At 42.6% G+C, this 20473-nt stretch overlaps 1 protein-coding gene across 1 annotated transcript in view; it reads left to right on the top strand.

The window, feature by feature from the left end:
- Positions 1 to 20473, top strand: part of RAPGEF5 (Rap guanine nucleotide exchange factor 5) — a 358807-nt gene that overhangs the window by 175584 nt on the left and 162750 nt on the right. Inside the window, exon 7 of the mRNA XM_040433729.1 lies at positions 14062 to 14110. Within this exon, the coding sequence (XP_040289663.1) occupies positions 14062 to 14110 (49 nt within the window). The remainder of the gene's footprint in view (positions 1 to 14061; positions 14111 to 20473) is intronic.

Below are 20473 nucleotides of genomic sequence, written 5' to 3'. Positions count from 1 at the left end.
CGTGATGGGTCTGGCTTCCAGGACAACATGTGTATCATGTTGTATGGCGTGTATACAATCATGTGCCTCTGTCAAGTGATCCTCAGGTCCTTTAAGTCCTAATAGAGCATTCAAGATAGATGCTGGATCTGAGGTGTGTGTTGTGTATTTGATTTGGAGGGAGGGATTGCTGAGGAGTAGTATCTCACATCCAGACAGTGTCTGTGCGGACATGTGCTGTGTGTGTATGCCTTTGAGAAGGCCTACCACATCATGTGTGGTGTACAGGATAGTCTCATGTCCCATTGTGAGTGGCGTTGCAAGCTCAACCCTCATAGCACAGGCTGCAAGAGATCTCAGACAGGCCGGAACCACCTTTGAGAAAAAGGCACAAGGGCGTAACTTGCCTCCGTGATATTGTGTCAGCACACCTGCCATGGTTTTACAATTTTGTCGAGCATATACGTGGAATGTGAGTTTGTAGTCAGGGAGGCCCAAACCCGGACTTGTCATTAAAGAACATTTCAAATAATCAAATGCATTAAACATTTCCACAGACCACCTGATGAGATCTGGCATGTCTGCCAGAGTGGCTTGTCTCATTACATTGTCATAGTAGGAGCAATCAGGAATCCATTGTCTGCAGTAGTTTATCATACCAAGGAAAGATAACATTTCTTTCTTTGTGAGAACAAAGCCCAAGTATTCAACTTGCTTTTTACACCATTGCATTTTCTTGCGTGACACCTTGTGTCCACATTCAGACAACCATTTCAACAAAGATAAACCATCTGTTACATTGGCCTCCTCTGACACTGCACAATAGCAAATCATCCACGTATTGCAAAAGTACAGAACCCTGGGGGGGGGGGGGTGCCATGGTTTTAAACTGGCTTGGATGACAATGCTGTACACTACAGGTGAATCAGAATATCCCTGGGGCATCCTGCACCAGGTGAGTTGACGACCCTCAAATGAAAAAGCAAAAAGAGTCTGGTCTACTTGTCAACCGGGATAGAGAAGAAAGCATTTTTCAAGTCTATCACGCTGAAACAGACAGCATCTGCAGCGATGGCTGAAAGCAACTGAGAAATGTCTCGGCTGTCTCTGTTTACTCACGTGTTGGCTCCTGAACTTTTGTAACTATGTGTGGGGGTCTGTATCTTCCTGATCTTAAAGCATCCCGCTGCCTCCTTCTCATATAAATGTTTCTCAAAGTCTTGTATTTTGTCTGAGGTCCATAAGAAAACATTCTGCTTTACAGTCGGCATGAGATTGGGAAGGAGAACTAGGCTGTCACTATTTGCAGTCTGCAGTCCCTGGTTGGGAGGGGGAAACTCACACTTAGATTTTTCTCCACCCACAGTAAGAAAATTCACCAAATGACAGTGAAAATATTACAGTGAGATATGTTCTTACACTAACCACCAGAACAATAGCTCTCACACAAACAGATGAATCTTAACACTCTATGTATCTTATACTCTAAATATAGGTATGCGTCAAACCAAGGTAGGTCAGTCTCCCTGAGACTGTTCTCTTACATGTACTCCTGGTACTAAAAAAATCTCTGTCAACAGTTAAAGTAAATAGATCTCCCTGAGATCCTATGGTGTGTCCCTGACACAAAACAAATCTCCCTGAGATTTTTTTCCGTGCGTGGCACTCAAAGTGCCGGCCTTATTCATGAAAGTACTCTAAGTACTTATTATAAACTCCCGGAGTCTATTTTTAAGGCTTAACAATGTATCCCGGATACATAATAAAAACTCACGGGTAGAGATGTGGCCAGTGCCCTCGGAGAGGGCAATAAACAAAAGGGATGTCTCTCTTACCGGACACGAGGATGACCTTCTCTATCCCGGACGGAGCCCCCAAACTGAAAGGATTCAGACCTTTCTGGACCTCTACCACAACCTTGGTTTCAGACACTGACGTCAGGAGAGATGTTTCTCAGTTGGCAATAACAGACACACACAGGTATCACTGAGAAACACTCTAACTTTATTATGCTATCGATTGGCCTTATATAGGCAGTAGAAAAGTTTGCATAACAACAGCGTTAAACCAATCATAAAGATAACCATTGGTGCTCATACAGATACTACCGGAACATCCTTTTATGGTATGTGGCCGTGCAGTAAGTAAAAATAATAGGTTTTAATCAGTCACATATAAGAATGTACGCAGTTGTGCCAAATGACCCTGAATAAGACAATAACGTTTGTTCTAGTAATGGGGGTATTCTCAGAATCTGTCCTGAGACAGATAAGTGAACCTAACTCACAGTGGGGGAAGGTGAAACAGTGCGTGGGTGAGATGTTATAACAATTCTTTACATATTTAGAGAAGACAAGATGAAGTCACATTTCTATTCAGTACCTTTAGAACATATTGCTGAAGCCCTGTTTTCCTCCTTTCAATTCATGGCCGGAAGTGAGTATTTTCTTATTTTCAGTAACGTACCGGGTCCCTGGCAGGCGAGCAAAGCCTCCTCTTCCTCTGCTCAGGGAGCCCGGTGACGTCACTGGCAGTCTAGATAATTATGCAGAGAGGTTGGAGGGGCGGTAACTAGTTTGGCCGGAATCGCGCTAAGCCCCGCCCCCAGTCGGTGACGTCACCGGACCTTCAGCATTACAATGAATGGAGGAGGATTACTATGCTTGTTAGCATAGAAAACTCCTCCCATCAGAATTACTAGCTAATGGGGCAGAAGGCTTTAGAAAGGAGGAATTCCTTTCACCACAGCACCACAGGATGACATGGCCATGCTAATTGCATATATTGCATTTAGACAATGGCATGTTGATTGTGTAAAAAAAATAAAAATAAAACAATGGCTCAGTTAAAAGAAAAGGTAATAATAGTGTAATGTAATTAGTCTGCTTTTTTTTTTGTTGATTTGAAATAAACGGATAATCCTATTTATGTAATGAGGCTGCTTTTGTCTAGTTTAAAATATTTTTTTAGCCCTGTACTTGTGTTTTGGAAAGAATCTTTTTTGCACATTCTTCTTTTGGAGTTGCAGTGTGTGCATTTCACTTTCCTGTGGTTATACATCGGTTTCAACTGATTGCCAGGTCAGTATATAAGGTTTACCTTGAAATATGTTTATATATAGATAGATATAGATGGGAGCGTGCCCCTTACAGTGTGATGGTGTCCGGTATATTTATGGATGCATGTGGGAGCGTGCCCCTTACAGTGTCCGGTATGTATATGGATGCATGTGGGAGTGTGCCCCTTACAGTGTGACTGTGTCCGGTATGTTTATAGATGCATGTGGGAGCGTGCCTCTTACAGTGTGACAGTGTCCAGTATGTTTATAGATGCATGTGGGAGTGTGCCCCTTACAGTGTGACGGTGTCCAGTATGTTTATGGATGCATGTGGGAGTGTGCCCCTTACAGTGTGACAGTGTCCGGTATGTTTATGGATGCATGTGGGAGCGTGCCTCTTACAGTGTGACAGTGTCCGGTATGTTTATGGATGCATGTGGGAGCGTGCCCCTTACAGTGTGACGGTGTCCGGTATGTTTATGGATGCATGTGGGAGCGTGCCCCTTACAGTGTGACGGTGTCTGGTATGTTTATGGATGCATGTGGGAGCGTGCCCCTTACAGTGTGACGGTGTCCGGTATGTTTATGGATGCATGTGGGAGTGTGTCCCTTACAATGTGACGGTGTCAGGTATGTTTATGGATACATGTGGGAGCATGCCCCTTACAGTGTGACGCTGTCCGATTGTCTCTAAGCTCTGCAAACACTGAGCACATGACAGATGCCCTATGGGGGAGGAATATAAGGCAAGAGGATGAATATGTATGAGGGATGCGGATCGAAGGAGGAGTGGAGGCTGTGCAGGATGCATGAATATGTATGAGGGGGGCGGGTGCAGCAACACTATGTTAGACAGGAGAAGCACTGGGACCCACAGTGCAGTGCGGCAGGAAGTGAAGGAACAGATATGTAAACAAGCTGTTCAGGACTGTAGGAGCCATGCTCCAGTGTAAAAGATACCTCAAACCACCTTGGAAACATAGACTTGGCTACTAAAGGTGAGTAAGATGTTTTAAAAAAAAAAGTTTGATCCCGGAAAAACCTCTGGCTCATTTTGTCTAGGGAGCAATCACTAGGGAAAAAAAAAATGGCTGCTGTTCTATTAGTACACACAAAACCTGGCCTAATCACACAGCAGAACAAGTTACTTCAAAACACTGAGCTAAAGAGCTGCCTCAGCCTCCTCTCTGCTCCACTTGTCAGGGATTATGATCCTGAATATAGCTGATAAGACCCGCACCTGTCTCCACAAAGAGGGCCCTAAAGTAAACAGGGAGCAGCTGTGCATGCATGGCCACTGTCTGTTCACTGCTATGGGACTTCTGAAAATAGCTAAGCAATGAATGGTTGGAATGGAGGTTGGAACCACACCTATCTGACATTGATGCCATATCCTAGTTATATGCCATCCATGTCCCCAATGGACCGACCCCTTTAAAGGGGTTATCCGAGACTAAAAAATGTCCCCCATATGCCTGGGCACCTCACATTGAATACACTGAACATACAGTTGCAAGAAAAAGTATGTGAACCCTTTGGAATGATATGGATTTCTGTACAAATTGGTCATAAAATGTGATCTGATCTTCATCTAAGTCACAACAATAGACAATCACAGTCTGCTTAAACTAATAACACACAAATAATTAAATGTTACCATGTTTTTATTGAACACACCATGTAAACATTCACAGTGCAGGTGGAAAAAGTTTGTGAACCGTTGGATTTAATAACTGGTTGAACCTCATTTGGCAGCAATAACTTCAACCAAACGTTTCCTGTAGTTGCAGATCAGACGTGCACAACGGTCAGGAGTAATTCTTGACCATTCCTCTTTACAGAACTGTTTCAGTTCAGTAATATTCTTGGGATGTCTGGTGTGAATCGCTTTCTTGAGGTCATGCCACAGCATCTCAATCGGGTTCACAGTTGGGATGAGGTTTTGATGTTGGTGTGCTGTGCCTCTTTTTCTCCACACATAGTGTTGTGTGTTTCTTCCAAACAACTCAACTTTGGTTTCATCTGTCCACAGAATATTTTGCCAGTACTGCTGTGGAACATCCAGGTGCTCTTGTGCAAACTGTAAATGTGCAGCAATGTTTTTTTTGGACAGCAGTGGCTTCCTCTGTGGTATCCTCCCATGAAATCCATTTTTGTTTAGTGTTTTACGTATCGTAGATTCGCTAACAGGGATGTTAGCATATGCCAGAGACTTTTGTAAGTCTTTAGCTGACACTCTAGGATTCTTCTTCACCTCATTGAGCAGTCTGCGCTGTGCTCTTGCAGTCATCTTTACAGGACGGCCACTCCTAGGGAGAGTAGCAGCAGTGCTGAACTTTCTCCATTTATAGACCATTTGTCTTACCGTGGACTGATGAACAGCAAGGCTTTTGGAGATACTTTTATAACCCTTTCCAGCTTTATGCAAGTCAACAATTCTTAATCGTAGGTCTGCTGAGAGCTCTTTTGTGCGAGGCATCATTCATATCAGGCAATACTTCTTGTGAAAAGCCAACCCAGAACTGGTGTGTGATTTTTATAGGGCAGGGCAGCTGTAACCAACACCTCCAATCTCATCTCATTGATTGGACTCCAGTTGGCTGACACCTCACTCCAATTAGCTCTTGGAGATGTCATTAGTCTAGGGGTTCACATACTTTTTCCACCTGCACTGTGAACGTTTACATGGTGTGTTCAATAAAACATGGTAACATTTAATTCTTTGTTTGTTATTAGTTTAAGCAGACTGTGATTGTCTATTGTTGTGACTTAGATGAAGATCCGATCACATTTTATGACCAATTTGTGCAGAAATCCATATCATTCCAAAGGGTTCACATACTTTTTCTTGCGACTGTACTTACCTGGCTTGCCGCTCCCTGCTCCGTTCCTGGTCCCCTCACTGCCTCTTCTCCCCGTGTGCGAATGAATACATTCGGTGTCGGGGGCGAGCAGCCAATGGCTGACGGGGACGAGCCTCTCTAGTGTCACCCGTAATGCTAGGGAGGCTTGCCCCCGACCTCGGATGTTTTCATCCGTGCGCGGGAAGCGGTGGTGCGGGGACCACAAGCGGCGCAGGGAGCCAGGTAAGTATATTCAGTGTGAGGGGCCCGGGCATATGGGGGGCATTTTTTTGTCTCTGCTAACACCTTTAACCACCTCCGGACCGCTGTACGCAGATTCGCGTTCCGGAGGTGGCAGCCCTGCGCTCAGCGACGCATATACGCGTCATCTCGCGTGAGCCGGGATTTCCTGTGAACGCGCGCACACAGGGGCGCGCGCTCACAGGAACGGAAGGTAAGAGAGTTGATCTCCAGCCTGCCAGCGGCGATCGTTCGCTGGCAGGCTGGAGATGTGTTTTTTTTAACCCCTAACAGGTATATTAGACGCTGTTTTGATAACAGCGTCTAATATACCTGCTACCTGGTCCTCTGGTGGTCCCCTTTGTTTGGATCGACCACCAGAGGACACAGGTAGCTCAGTAAAGTCCCACCAAGCACCACTACACTACACTACACCCCCCCCCCCCCCCGTCACTTATTAACCCCTTATTAGCCCCTGATCACCCCATATAGACTCCCTGATCACCCCCCTGTCATTGATTACACCCCTGTCATTGATCAACCCCCTGTAAAGCTCCATTCAGATGTCCGCATGATTTTTACGGATGCACTGATAGATGGATCGGATCCGCAAAACGCATCCGGACGTCTGAATGAAGCCTTACAGGGGCATGATCAATGACTGTGGTTATCACCCCATATAGACTCCCTGATCACCCCCCTGTCATTGATCAACCCCCTGTAAAGCTCCATTCAGATGTCCGCATGATTTTTACGGATCCACTGATAGATGGATCGGATCCGCAAAACGCATCCGGACGTCTGAATGAAGCCTTACAGGGGCGTGATCAATGACTGTGGTTATCACCCCATATAGACTCCCTGATCACACCCTTGTCATTGATCAACCCCCTGTAAAGCTCCATTCAGATGTCCGCATGATTTTTACGGATGCACTGATAGATGGATCGGATCCGCAAAACGCATCCGGACGTCTGAATGAAGCCTTACAGGGGCATGATCAATGACTGTGGTTATCACCCCATATAGACTCCCTGATCACCCCCCTGTCATTGATTACCCCCCTGTCATTGATCAACCCCCTGTAAAGCTCCATTCAGATGTCCGCATGATTTTTACGGATCCACTGATAGATGGATCGGATCCGCAAAACGCATCCGGACGTCTGAATGAAGCCTTACAGGGGCGTGATCAATGACTGTGGTTATCACCCCATATAGACTCCCTGATCACACCCCTGTCATTGATCAACCCCCTGTAAAGCTCCATTCAGATGTCCGCATGATTTTTACGGATGCACTGATAGATGGATCGGATCCGCAAAACGCATCCGGACGTCTGAATGAAGCCTTACAGGGGCATGATCAATGACTGTGGTTATCACCCCATATAGACTCCCTGATCACCCCCCTGTCATTGATTACACCCCTGTCATTGATTACCCCCCTGTAAAGCTCCATTCAGATGTCCGCATGATTTTTACGGATGCACTGATAGATGGATCGGATCCGCAAAACGCATACGGATGTCTGAATGAAGCCTTACACGGGCGTGATCAATGACTGTGGTTATCACCCCATATAAACTCCCTGATCACCCCCCTGTCATTGATCACCCCCCTGTCATTGATCACCCCCCCTGTCATTGATCACCCCCCCTGTCATTGATCACCCCCCCTGTCATTGATCACCCCCCCTGTCATTGATCACCCCCCCTGTCATTGATCACCCCCCCTGTCATTGATCACCCCCCTGTCATTGATCACCCCCCCTGTCATTGATCACCCCCCCTGTCATTGATCACCCCCCCTGTCATTGATCACCCTCTGTAAGGCTCCATTCAGACATTTTTTTGGCCCAAGTTAGCGGAATTTTATATATTTTTTTCTTTCAAAGTCTCATATTCCACTAACTTGTGTCAAAAAATAAAATCTCACATGAACTCACCATACCCCTCACGGAATCCAAATGCGTAAAATTTTTTAGACATTTATATTCCAGACTTCTTCTCACGCTTTAGGGCCCCTAGAATGCCAGGGCAGTATAAATACCCCACATGTGACCCCATTTCGGAAAGAAGACACCCCCAGGTATTCCGTGAGGGGCATATTGAGTCCATGAAAGATTGAAATTTTTGTCCCAAGTTAGCGGAACGGGAGACTTTGTGAGAAAAAAAATAAAAAATATCAATTTCCGCTAACTTGTGCCCAAAAAAAAAAATTTCTATGAACTCGCCATGCCCCTCATTGAATACCTTGGGGTGTCTTCTTTCCAAAATGGGGTCACATGTGGGGTATTTATACTGCCCTGGCATTCTAGGGGCCCCAAAGCGTGAGAAGAAGTCTGGTATCCAAATGTCTAAAAATGCCCTCCTAAAATGAATTTGGGCCCCTTTGCGCATCTAGGCTGCAAAAAAGTGTCACACATGTGGTATCGCCGTACTCAGGAGAAGTTGGGGAATGTGTTTTGGGGTGTCATTTTACATATACCCATGCTGGGTGAGATAAATATCTTGGTCAAATGCCAACTTTGTATAAAAAAAATGGGAAAAGTTGTCTTTTGCCAAGATATTTCTCTCACCCAGCATGGGTATATGTAAAATGACACCCCAAAACACATTCCCCAATGTCTCCTGAATACGGCGATACCACATGTGTGACACTTTTTTGCAGCCTAGGTGGGCAAAGGGGCCCACATTCCAAAGAGCACCTTTAGGATTTCACAGGTCATTTACCTACTTACCACACATTAGGGCCCCTGGAAAATGCCAGGGCAGTATAACTACCCCACAAGTGACCCCAATTTGGAAAGAAGACACCCCAAGGTATTCCGTGAGGGGCATGGCGAGTTCCTAGAATTTTTTATTTTTTGTCACAAGTTAGTGGAAAATGATGATTTTTTTTTTTTTTTTTTTCATACAAAGTCTCATATTCCACTATCTTGTGACAAAAAATAAAAACTTCCATGAACTCACTATGCCCATCAGCGAATACCTTGGGGTCTCTTCTTTCCAAAATGGGGTCACTTATGGGGTAGTTATACTGCCCTGGCATTCTAGGGGCCCAAATGTGTGGTAAGGAGTTTGAAATCAAATTCTGTAAAAAATGACGAGTGAAATCCGAAAGGTGCTCTTTGGAATATGGGCCCCTTTGCCCACCTAGGCTGCAAAAAAGTGTCACACATGTGGTATCTCCGTACTCAGGAGAAGTTGGGGAATGTGTTTTGGGGTGTCATTTTACATATACCCATGCTGGGTGAGAGAAATATCTTGGCAAAAGACAACTTTTCCCATTTTTTTATACAAAGTTGGCATTTGACCAAGATATTTATCTCACCCAGCATGGGTATATGTAAAATGACACCTCAAAACACATTCCCCAACTTCTCCCGAGTACGGAGATACCAGATGTGTGACACTTTTTTGCAGCCTAGGTGGGCAAAGAGGCCCATATTCCAAAGAGCACCTTTCGGATTTCACTCGTCATTTTTTACAGAATTTGATTTCAAACTCCTTACCACACATTTGGGCCCCTAGAATGCCAGGGCAGTATAACTACCCCACAAGTGACCCCATTTTGGAAAGAAGAGACCCCAAGGTATTCGCTGATGGGCATAGTGAGTTCATGGAAGTTTTTATTTTTTGTCACAAGTTAGTGGAATATGAGACTTTGTATGAAAAAAAAAAAAAAAAAAAAAATCATCATTTTCCACTAACTTGTGACAAAAAATAAAAAATTCTAAGAACTCGCCATGCCCCTCACGGAATACCTTGGGGTGTCTTCTTTCCAAAATGGGGTCACTTGTGGGGTAGTTATACTGCCCTGGCATTCTAGGGGCCCAAATGTGTGGTAAGGAGTTTGAAATCAAATTCTGTAAAAATTGACCTGTGAAATCCGAAAGGTGCTCTTTGGAATATGGGCCCCTTTGCCCACCTAGGCTGCAAAAAAGTGTCACACATCTGGTATCTCCGTACTCAGGAGAAGGTGGGGAATGTGTTTTGGGGTGTCTTTTTACATATACCCATGCTGGGTGAGATAAATATCTTGGTCAAATGCCAACTTTGTATAAAAAAAATGGGAAAAGTTGTCTTTTGCCAAGATATTTCTCTCACCCAGCATGGGTATATGTAAAATGACACCCCAAAACACATTCCCCACCTTCTCCTGAGTATGGAGATACCAGATGTGTGACACTTTTTTGCAGCCTAGGTGGGCAAAGGGGCCCATATTCCAAAGAGCACCTTTCGGATTTCACAGGTCATTTTTTTACAGAATTTGATTTCAAACTCCTTACCACACATTTGGGCCCCTAGAATGCCAGGGCAGTATAACTACCCCACAAGTGACCCCATTTTGAAAAGAAGAGACCCCAAGGTATTCGCTGATGGGCATAGTGAGTTCATAGAACTTTTTATTTTTTGTCACAAGTTAGTGGAATATGAGACTTTGTAAGAAAAAAAAAAAAAAAATCATCATTTTCCGCTAACTTGTGACAAAAAATAAAAAGTTCGATGAACTCACTATGCCCATCAGCGAATACCTTAGGGTGTGTACTTTCCGAAATGGGGTCATTTGTGGGGTGTTTGTACTGTCTGGGCATTATAGAACCTCAGGAAACATGACAGGTGCTCAGAAAGTCAGAGCTGCTTCAAAAAGCGGAAATTCACATTTTTGTACCATAGTTTGTAAACGCTATAACTTTTACCCAAACCATTTTTTTTTTACCCAAACATTTTTTTTTTATCAAAGACATGTAGAACAATAAATTTAGAGCAAAATTTATATATGGATGTCGTTTTTTTTGCAAAATTTTACAACTGAAAGTGAAAAATGTCATTTTTTTGCAAAAAAATCGTTAAATTTCGATTAATAACAAAAAAAGTAAAAATGTCAGCAGCAATGAAATACCACCAAATGAAAGCTCTATTAGTGAGAAGAAAAGGAGGTAAAATTCATTTGGGTGGTAAGTTGCATGACCGAGCAATAAACGGTGAAAGTAGTGTAGGTCAGAAGTGTAATAAGTGGCCTGGTCTTTCAGGGTGTTTAAGCACTGGGGGCTGAGGTGGTTAAGTAAATTGCTTGTAAGCTCCTATATGACTTTTATTTCTGTTGCAGTAGATTTTGCAGGTAGCATGTTTTTTTCTTAATTACATATTTTTTTATAAAATGTATAATGGGTTAACTGTAGCTTGAGAGTAGACAAAAGAGAAATTTAATTAATTTACTGTTTTACTGACATTGCATAGAATCAGGATTGTTAAAAAATGAAAAAAGTATCCCAAGTGATTAATGTATTGTTGATAGTGAAGTTCCCTTGAGACTGTTACAATGGATTACTTTCTATTTTATAACTTGCCGTCTTTTGTAATATTTGAACATATTGTAATTTAATTGTATTCACCGTTGGGCACTATTGTATTTTCTGTTTTATTAGATCCAAAAAGTGGTACAAGATGTATGATTGCACCCACATTGTTCTCAATTAGATAGATGAAAAACTGCTTGTTACATTGTGTTCTTTAATAAGCCATAAACTTCGAGCCGATACTGAGAATTACACCCAGCATACAGGGGAAGAGAAGTGGTTCTGTGCAGTGTGTGTGTATATGTGTGTGTGTATATATATATATATATATATATATATATATATATATATATATATATATATAAATATATGCAAAAATATAACTTCTGTGGGTAGCAGCTGTAACCTAATCCCTCAGTGAAACTGAAACTGCTTTCCGATCTCATGTGTACTGATTCTGTTTCTGAGTTCAGAGTTAGTAAACAGTGCAGTAGGCAGGGGAGAGTCTGATAAGTGGACAAAGAAGCATCTTTCTGTGGAAGATATATTACAAAGTTTATAATATTCGCTTGCACTATTGATTTTTTTGAAAGTTGTGTTTAATTAGGGGTATAGTTTAAAGGGGTATTCCCATTTCAGACCATGTTCGGTCAGAAAATAGAATGCTGACAGAACGGAGGACATCCTGATAGAAACATAGAATGTGTCGGCAGATAAGAACCATTTGGCCCATCTAGTCTGCCCAATATACTGAATACTATGGATAGCCCCCGGCCCTATCTTATATGAAGGATGGCCTTATGCCTATCCCATGCATGCTTAAACCCCTTCACTGTATTTGCAGCTACCACTTCTGCAGGAAGGCTATTCCATGCATCCACTGCTCTCTCAGTAAAGTAATACTTCCTGATATTACTTTTAAACCTTTGCCCCTCTAATTTAAAAATGTGTCCTCTTGTGGTAGTTTTTCTTCTTTTAAATATGCTCTCTTCCTTTACCGAGTTGATTCCCTTTACGTATTTAAAAGTTTCTATCATATCCCCTCTGTCTCTTCTTTCTTCCAAGCTATACATGTTAAGGTCCTTTAACCTTTCCTGGTAAGTTTTATCCTGCAATCCATGTACTAGTTTAGTAGCTCTTCTCTGAACTCTCTCTAGAGTATCTATATCCTTCTGGAGATATGGCCTCCAGTACTGCGCACAATACTCCAAGTGAGGTCTCACCAGTGTTCTGTACAGCGGCATAAGCACTTCACTCTTTCTACTGCTTATACCTCTCCCTATACATCCAAGCATTCTGCTGGCATTTCGTGCTGCCCTATTACATTGTCTTCCCACCTTTAAGTCTTCTGAAATAATTACTCCTAAATCCCTTTCCTCAGATACTGAGGTCAGGACTGTGTCAAATATTCTATATTCTGCCCTTGGGTTTTTACGCCCCAGGTGCATTATCTTGCACTTATCCACATTAAATTTCAGTTTCCAGAGTTCTGACCATTCTTCTAGTTTTCCTAAATCCTTTTCCATTTGGCGTTTCCCTCCAGGAACATCAACCCTGTTACATATCTTTGTGTCATCAGCAAAAAGACAAACCTTACCAGCGAGGCCTTTTGCAATATCACTTATGAAGATATTAAACAAAATCGGTCCCAGTACAGATCCCTGTGGAACCCCACTGGTAACATTACCCTGTTTTGAATGTTCTCCATTGACTACAACCCTCTGTTGTCTGTCACTCAGCCACTGCCTAATCCACTCAACAATATGGGAGTCCATGCTCCATGCTCATGCCTGAACTGATCTTTGTCCATTCAGAATGCATGTTTTTTTCTGGTATTGAGATCCTCTGCCAGATCTCAGTACCGGAAAACAACACAAGTGTGAAACAGGCCTAAGTAGAATTTCTCACAAGGCATAAAAGTACAAGTCATTTTACAAGTCATTTATACTTACTGGTTAGTACATTCACTATATAGGATGTGATTTTTTTCCCCAACAGTTGCAGCGCCGCCTGCTTTGTGAAGTTCTGTAGAATTTTTTTTAACTTTCATTTATTTACATTTAGAGTTTATGGAAGTCAGTCCAGGTGCATAAGTCAATAAAGGCAAAACAAGGGAGATATGTTGTGGTAACTACATCCCTGAGAAAAATTTGCATTGCAAAATGTCATTCTGTTTGCAGTCAATTAAAAGCTTCCTTTGCTGTCACTCTGCTGTACATTCTCAATATTGTAAAAAGTTGTCACAGGAAAGAACTGTCAGCGCAGCTTCCTCCATAAGATCCACTGGAACCTATTAGTAAGACAGCCCACAGTGAACCTAGTGAAAAGGTTTGAATTATAGTGGAGAGGCTAATGCTACTGATATGCGGCAAGAACTGCAACCTAGTCTTATTTCTACGTGCAGTTTAGTTATTTGGATGGAAATATTTTTGGATTTAATAGAAATTATCATGGCAATTTATTTATGTTTCTGCTTCAGATCTGTGATAACGGAGTATACTTATTCTGACAGTCCTCAGTAATACTGTTTTCAGATTTCTTGCATCCAAAATAAAGTCAGAAAGTAATCTTATTTGATTCAGTTTGGAGCTCCATTTTACATTAAAATGTGTGTTTTCTATTCTGTCTGGTATCATAGGTGCAGAGGGAACTAGCAGCTGTTATTGCCCTGAAAGCCCGAAAGTCTGGTGAGTAAATCAGTGGACAATCGCACAAATTATGAGTCCTATGTACAGTAATAAGCCAATGAAAGATCCCACATAAGGGTCCATTCACATGTCCGCAAAATGGGTCCACATCCGTTCCGCAAAATTGTGTGCGGGCCCATTCATTTTCAGTGAGTCTGCAAAAGATAGAAAAAAAATAGAACATGTCCTATTCTTGTCCTCAGCCACGGACAAGAAAAGGCATTTCTATTATAGTGCCGGCCATGTGCGGTCCGCAAAATGCAGAACGCACATGTCCGGTGTCCGTGTTTTGCGGATCCGCAATTTGCGGACCTCAAAACAGTTGCAGACGTGTGAATGGACCCTAATCATGAGCTCCATACACAGTAATAAACCAGTGAAAAGTGGCACAAATTGTGGGTTACATATACAGTACATTAATAAACTAATGAAAAATGGCACAACTCATTAGACAAATACAGTAATAAGTGAGCGAGAAATGGAAATGCTAGTGGCTGAACCAGATTGACCAAAAGATGACGGGTACTCAGCCCCTCAGCGTCCCCAATGCCAAGTGGAAATGAGTAAAAATGAAAAATATGGGGGGGGGACACCTCACTATCCTGCAGCAAAAAGACAGATTTTTGTGTCAGATTTTATTATGATCCCAAGATAAAAACATATAAATGTGCAATAATTAAAATATCACCAAGTTAGGTAAAAACATGTAAATATGCAATAGTTGGAATGAGATCACCTGTCTGCTTGACGGACGTTGCATATGAAGCTTTTTGACCTCTAGGGCTTTATATAAGACTCCCAAATAAGGTACTAAGGAAAAACCATCTTTTATCCTTATGAGAAAAAGCAATTTCTGCGGGGACACACATGAACATGGATTGAAGAGCTTGTACATATCCGAATTTAGGTTCCATCTGGTTGCAACCACGGTTTATCACATGTTTTAATTTATATTTTTAATATTTATATTCTATATGGTACCTGCAACTTGGTGATATCATTCCAACTATTGCATATTTACTTGTTTTTATCTGTGTAACTTGGTGATATTTTATTTATTGCATATTTACATGTTTTTATCTTGGGATCATAATAAAATCGGACATAAAAATGTTTATTCCCGACATCTGTCCATTTGCTGCAGGATAGTGAGTGCCCCCCACATTTTTTTCATTTTTACTCATATACAGTAATAAACCAGTGGAATATATATTTCAAATTATTGGCTATATACAGTATATAGTAATAAACCAGTGGAGGATGCCACATAATTATCAACTAAATGTATAGTAATAAGACAGTGGTCGATGCCACAAATCATGAGCTACGTACACTACTCACAAAAAGTTAGGGATATTTGGCTTTTGGGTGAAATTTATGGAAAACGTAAAAAGTTCCCTCAACAGTGATATATCATTAAAGTGGGGCTTTTAAGTAGAAGCATGCAATGGTGATTTCCTCATCTCAAACAATTTATTGACACAAAAGCCAACAACAGTGGTGGGTATACCTCCACAAAAAATGTCAATGTCTCAAAAACCTTGTCATGTGGGCTTGAGCATCAATTACAGCTTGACAACGATGTCTCATGCTCTTCACAAGTCGACTTATTGTCTGCTGATGCATGGCATCCCACCCTTCTTGAATGGCCGCCCTCAGGTTATTGAGGTTCTGGGGTATAGAGTTACGAGCCTCTACACTGCGACTCAGGTTTTCAATGGGATTCCGGTCTGGAGAAAGGGCAGGCCACTCCATTTGAGGTACCCTAGTCTCCAGCATCCATTCCCTAATGATGCCACCACAATGAGCTGGCACATTGTCGTCCATGCTTTTGAAATCAGGCCTGTGTTGTCATGCAGAGGCACAATGACTGGATTAATGATGTTATTCAAGTAGTATGGGCTTGTCACTGTACCATTCACAAAGTGTAGGGCAGTTCTGTATTGACCAGACACACCTGCCCACACTGTAACACCACCACCACCACCACCAAAGGCTCATCTGGTGACAACAGTGGCTGATGCATAATGCTCTCCTTGATGTCTCCAACATTGTTGATGTTCAGTAATGCAAGGGAAATCTATGCTCTGCTTATGGAGTATTTGTTCCCTGACCACAGTTTGCACTCAGCACTGGACTTTGGGATTTCTTCAGATGTAGCGGATGAGTTGCTGAAAAAACTCAACCTGGTTTGATGGGGGTTTTGGTGCTGTTAAGGTTTTTACAGGTGAAACATGTTAAATAAATGTGTTTCACCTGTAAAAATGGCAACTGCATCAAATACGTACATGTCTTTCCCAATGTAGTTTTGATGCTTTTAGAAGGGTTCTCCAAGATTTTTTTTTTTTTTACTGATGAGCTATCTGATCTGTGGTGTTCTGACACCCGGTACCCATGCCGATCAGCTGTTTTTAGAAAACGCTGATGCTCTTGTGAGCGCTGCTGCCTCCTCACAGCTTACCAAGCACAGCGCTGTACATAGTATGGGGGCTGTGCTTGGTATTGCAGCTCAGCCCCATTCACTTGAATGGGGCTGAGCTGCTCCTAGGCCATATGACTGATTTCTCTGGCCTAGTAAAAGCTGAGAGAAGGCCGCAGTGCTCACAGAAGTGCCGCTGCCTTCTCAAGCAGCTGATCAGCGCGGGTACCTGATGTCAGACCCCCACTGATCAGATACTGATGACCTATCCAAAGGATAGTAAAGAATCTCAGAAAACCCCTTTAAAGCATCAATCACACATCAGTGATTCACGGACATGAGCTGTACGTTCTCCACGGACAGAACACTTCCCAATTCATTTTAATGTGTGTATTTGTGTACTCAGACATCAGGGTTTTAGCACGGTCCGTGGGTCCGTGTTTTTTACACGGATGCACGCTCCGTTCATAGATCCATCACGCCCATTGTAGTCTATGGGTCCGTGAAAACCATGGATGCAACACGGATGCCATCCGTGTTTCACGGATTATTTGGAATAGATGCTTTGAAAATTATTTTTCAGCTGTTCAGTGTCGGTGAAACACGGATGGCACACGGACAGCAAAAAACAGACACACGGATGTGTGAAGGAGGCTTAACTGTGTGGAGCTGAAATGCATCTGAAAATGTTAAATATGAGTTTGTAGGAAGTGAAGAGAAAATTGATTCAGAATATACCGTAACTGTTAAATGCATACAAAATGCAAAATAAGTCAATATTTTATAGTAGAAATCAAATCCTGTTAATGCAATGACGTTCTTAACTTTCTCTTAAAATAAGTGTTATCTGTGTAGAACGATCAGTTAAAATGTGCATATGACTAGTACTGTTACAATGCTTTCCAGGTCACAAAGAGTTATACACCGCACAATGAATTAGTTTAAACGTACCAAAATGAAAGAGTTCTCTGTCTTTCTTAGATTTCATTTATATGCAGCCCAGTGACACCGTATGAGAGTCATCTTAGCACAGCACAAAACGGAAAAACAACCATGTAGCATAGTGGCCCATTGTTTATTGGCAGAATTTTTCACAATGCTTGTGTGTAACAGGTTTGGTTTTGTTTGTTCAGTTTTTCATTCCAAATCTGACAAATGAATGAGATTATTTCAGGTGTGGCGCAGGTAATGAAAGGGGAAGTCATAAAAATGAAACAAGTTTATTGCCCTAGATGTGTTTCTTGTGACTGTGATATGGCCTCATGCACACGACCGTTCCATTTTTTGCGGTCCGCAAACCGCGGATCCGCCAAAAACGGAAGCCGCCCATGTGCCTTCCGCAATTTGCCCATTGTACAAATGCCTATTCTTGTCCGCAAAACGGACAAGAATAGGACATGTTCTATTTTTTTTGCGGGGCCACGGAACGGAGCAACGGATGCGCACAGCACATTGAAGTGAATGAGTCCGCATCCGAGCCGCCAAAATGGCGGCTCGGATGCGGACCCAAACAACAGCCGTGTGCATGAGGCCTTAGATTGATATTTTTCATTATATGACATAAACATCTTTACAATTAAGCCACAGGGTTTATATGGCCAGGTTAGTAGTGACAACCATGCAGGGTATTGGGAAGAGTCTGTGATCTGCTTATAGAGAGCAAAAGACGTAATCAGAAACTCGCTTTACGTGGTTTTTAATTGATGTTATGCTGTTGCTTACCAGGAAACTATAAGAAACCAAAGTAGACTTTTCATTGCAAGATGCTAATAATATTGTTGTCTAAGGCCTCGTCCACATTTCTGTCTTTCACTGTCCGTGGATAGCACATGTACCTATTGATTTAAATGTGTCTGTTCACATTTCAGTATTTTTTTTACTGACCGTGGGTGAGACATGCACTATTTTGGTCCGTGATGCGGACCAAACACACCCATTGAAGTCTATGGTTCCGTGAATATCACGGACACAACACAGATAGCATCCGCGGTGCGTCTGTTTTTCACAGAAGACATAGGAAATGCTCTTGAAATTCATTTTCAGCTGAGCAACATCCATGTATTACAGATGACACATGGAGAGTGAAATCGGACACATGGATTCATCATGGATCCTTTACAGACATCTTCATGGATTATACACGTATACTTTTTTTCATTGACGTGACACTGACATGGAAATGTGGACGAGGCCTAAGGCTGGGTTCACACCTGAGCGTTTTACAGCGCGTTCCTACGCGCTGTAAAACGCTCAACAGGCAAGAACCAATGATTCCCTATGAGAATGGTTCTCACCTGAGCGTTTTACAGCGCGTACGAACGCGCTGTAAAACGCCCTACGCCCCAAGAAGTACAGGAGCTTCTTTGGGGCGTAGTGTCACGCGTTCCCGTACATAGACTTCCGGGAACGCGTGACAATGGGCGTTTGCTTGCACAGGAGCCGCGTATGTGAGACACCCGTAGAATCGCGCATACAGAGCGCTTCATCCAGTACGCTCAGGTCTGAACCCAGCGTAAGGGTGGGTTGCTTTCATGTCTGGACACAGAATCTATTGAAGTGTTGGGACCAATAAATTTAGAACTTGATAAAACAGATTGTTTTGTTTTTTTCTCTCCAGAAACTGAGACACTAATGTCCATGGGCTGTGTCCGATATGGAAACTCTTCTTTTAAGTTTGTTCTGCCGCAGGGGAACATGTCCATTCTGTTAAGCCCCAGACATATTTTTAAAACGTGCCACAAATAGTGTAAAAGCTCAAAATGTCATAAAATTTTTGAGCAAAAGATGTTTTTGCGATAGAGTTCTGTAGATATGCTATACAGCTGTTTCTACTTACATCAGTAAGCCATTACATTAAACTACTGACAGGTGAAGTGAATAGCATTGGTTATCTTAGAACAGTGGCATCTGTCATGGTGTTGGATATATTCGGCAGCAAATAAATAGTTACCTCTTGAAGTTGATGTATTGAAAATAGGAGACGTTTGCAGGTGTAAGGATCTGAGGCCCTTTGACAAGGACTAAATTGTGATGGACAAATGACTCAGAACATATCCAGTCAGATCCTCTCCTAATCAGCAGGTCATGTGGGATGTTTCTAGTATACAGTGGTTAGTGCCTACAAAAAATGGTCCAAACAGATGCAACCAATGGACCAGTGCACAGGGTCATGGATGCCCAAGGCTAAATGACTTAAGTGGGGAGTGAAGGCCAGGCTGTCTGGTCTGATACCTCATAAGAGCTATTGTAGCACAAAGTGTAGAAAACATTAATGCTGGCTATGATTAAAACAGGGCCAGCACACATAGTACAATGCTGTGTATAGGGCTTTGTAGCCACAGCCACTGTGAGAAGAAGGCAAGCCAGCAGAAGGTGGTGTGATGCTCTGAGGAGTGTTGAAGTGGGCAACAATATCACCTAATGCCAGTGGTCTTTTTCAGCATGATAATGCAACCACACCCACCACACTACAAAATTCTGATAAACGTGAGTTGATTTGAGGCGCATTTACACAGCTCAAGAATCTGACAGATTATCGGAAACGACTGTTCCTGCAAACTGTTGTTCCTGACAATCTGGCCATGTAAATGTGCCGCCAATAACCCAATGAATGAGCAAAACACTCGTTCATACACACCGATTATAGTTTCTGGGCTGCAGATCTGCCGTCTAAAAAAACGATCTGGTGCTCAGAAACAATGATTCTGAATGAGGAAGAGGAATCGCTGTAGCATGTAAATGCAGCGGTCTCCTTCACTGAATGAGCAGCCAACTGTTGGGAAGCACCGCTTCTTTCCCGACAATCCGCTGCTCAGTTGACCCATCTAAATTAAGCTTTGGCCTCCTTTGGGTACTTTCATACTTGCGTTTTTCTTTTCAGGCATAGAGTTCCATCCTAGGGGCTCTATACTGGAAAAGAACGGATCCGTTTTATCCCCATGCAT

Source organism: Bufo bufo, chromosome 5, assembly GCF_905171765.1.
Source record: "Bufo bufo chromosome 5, aBufBuf1.1, whole genome shotgun sequence".
NCBI lineage: Eukaryota > Metazoa > Chordata > Amphibia > Anura > Bufonidae > Bufo > Bufo bufo.
Note: the sequence above shows the minus strand (reverse complement) of the source record. Positions and strands in the feature narration are given on the sequence as shown.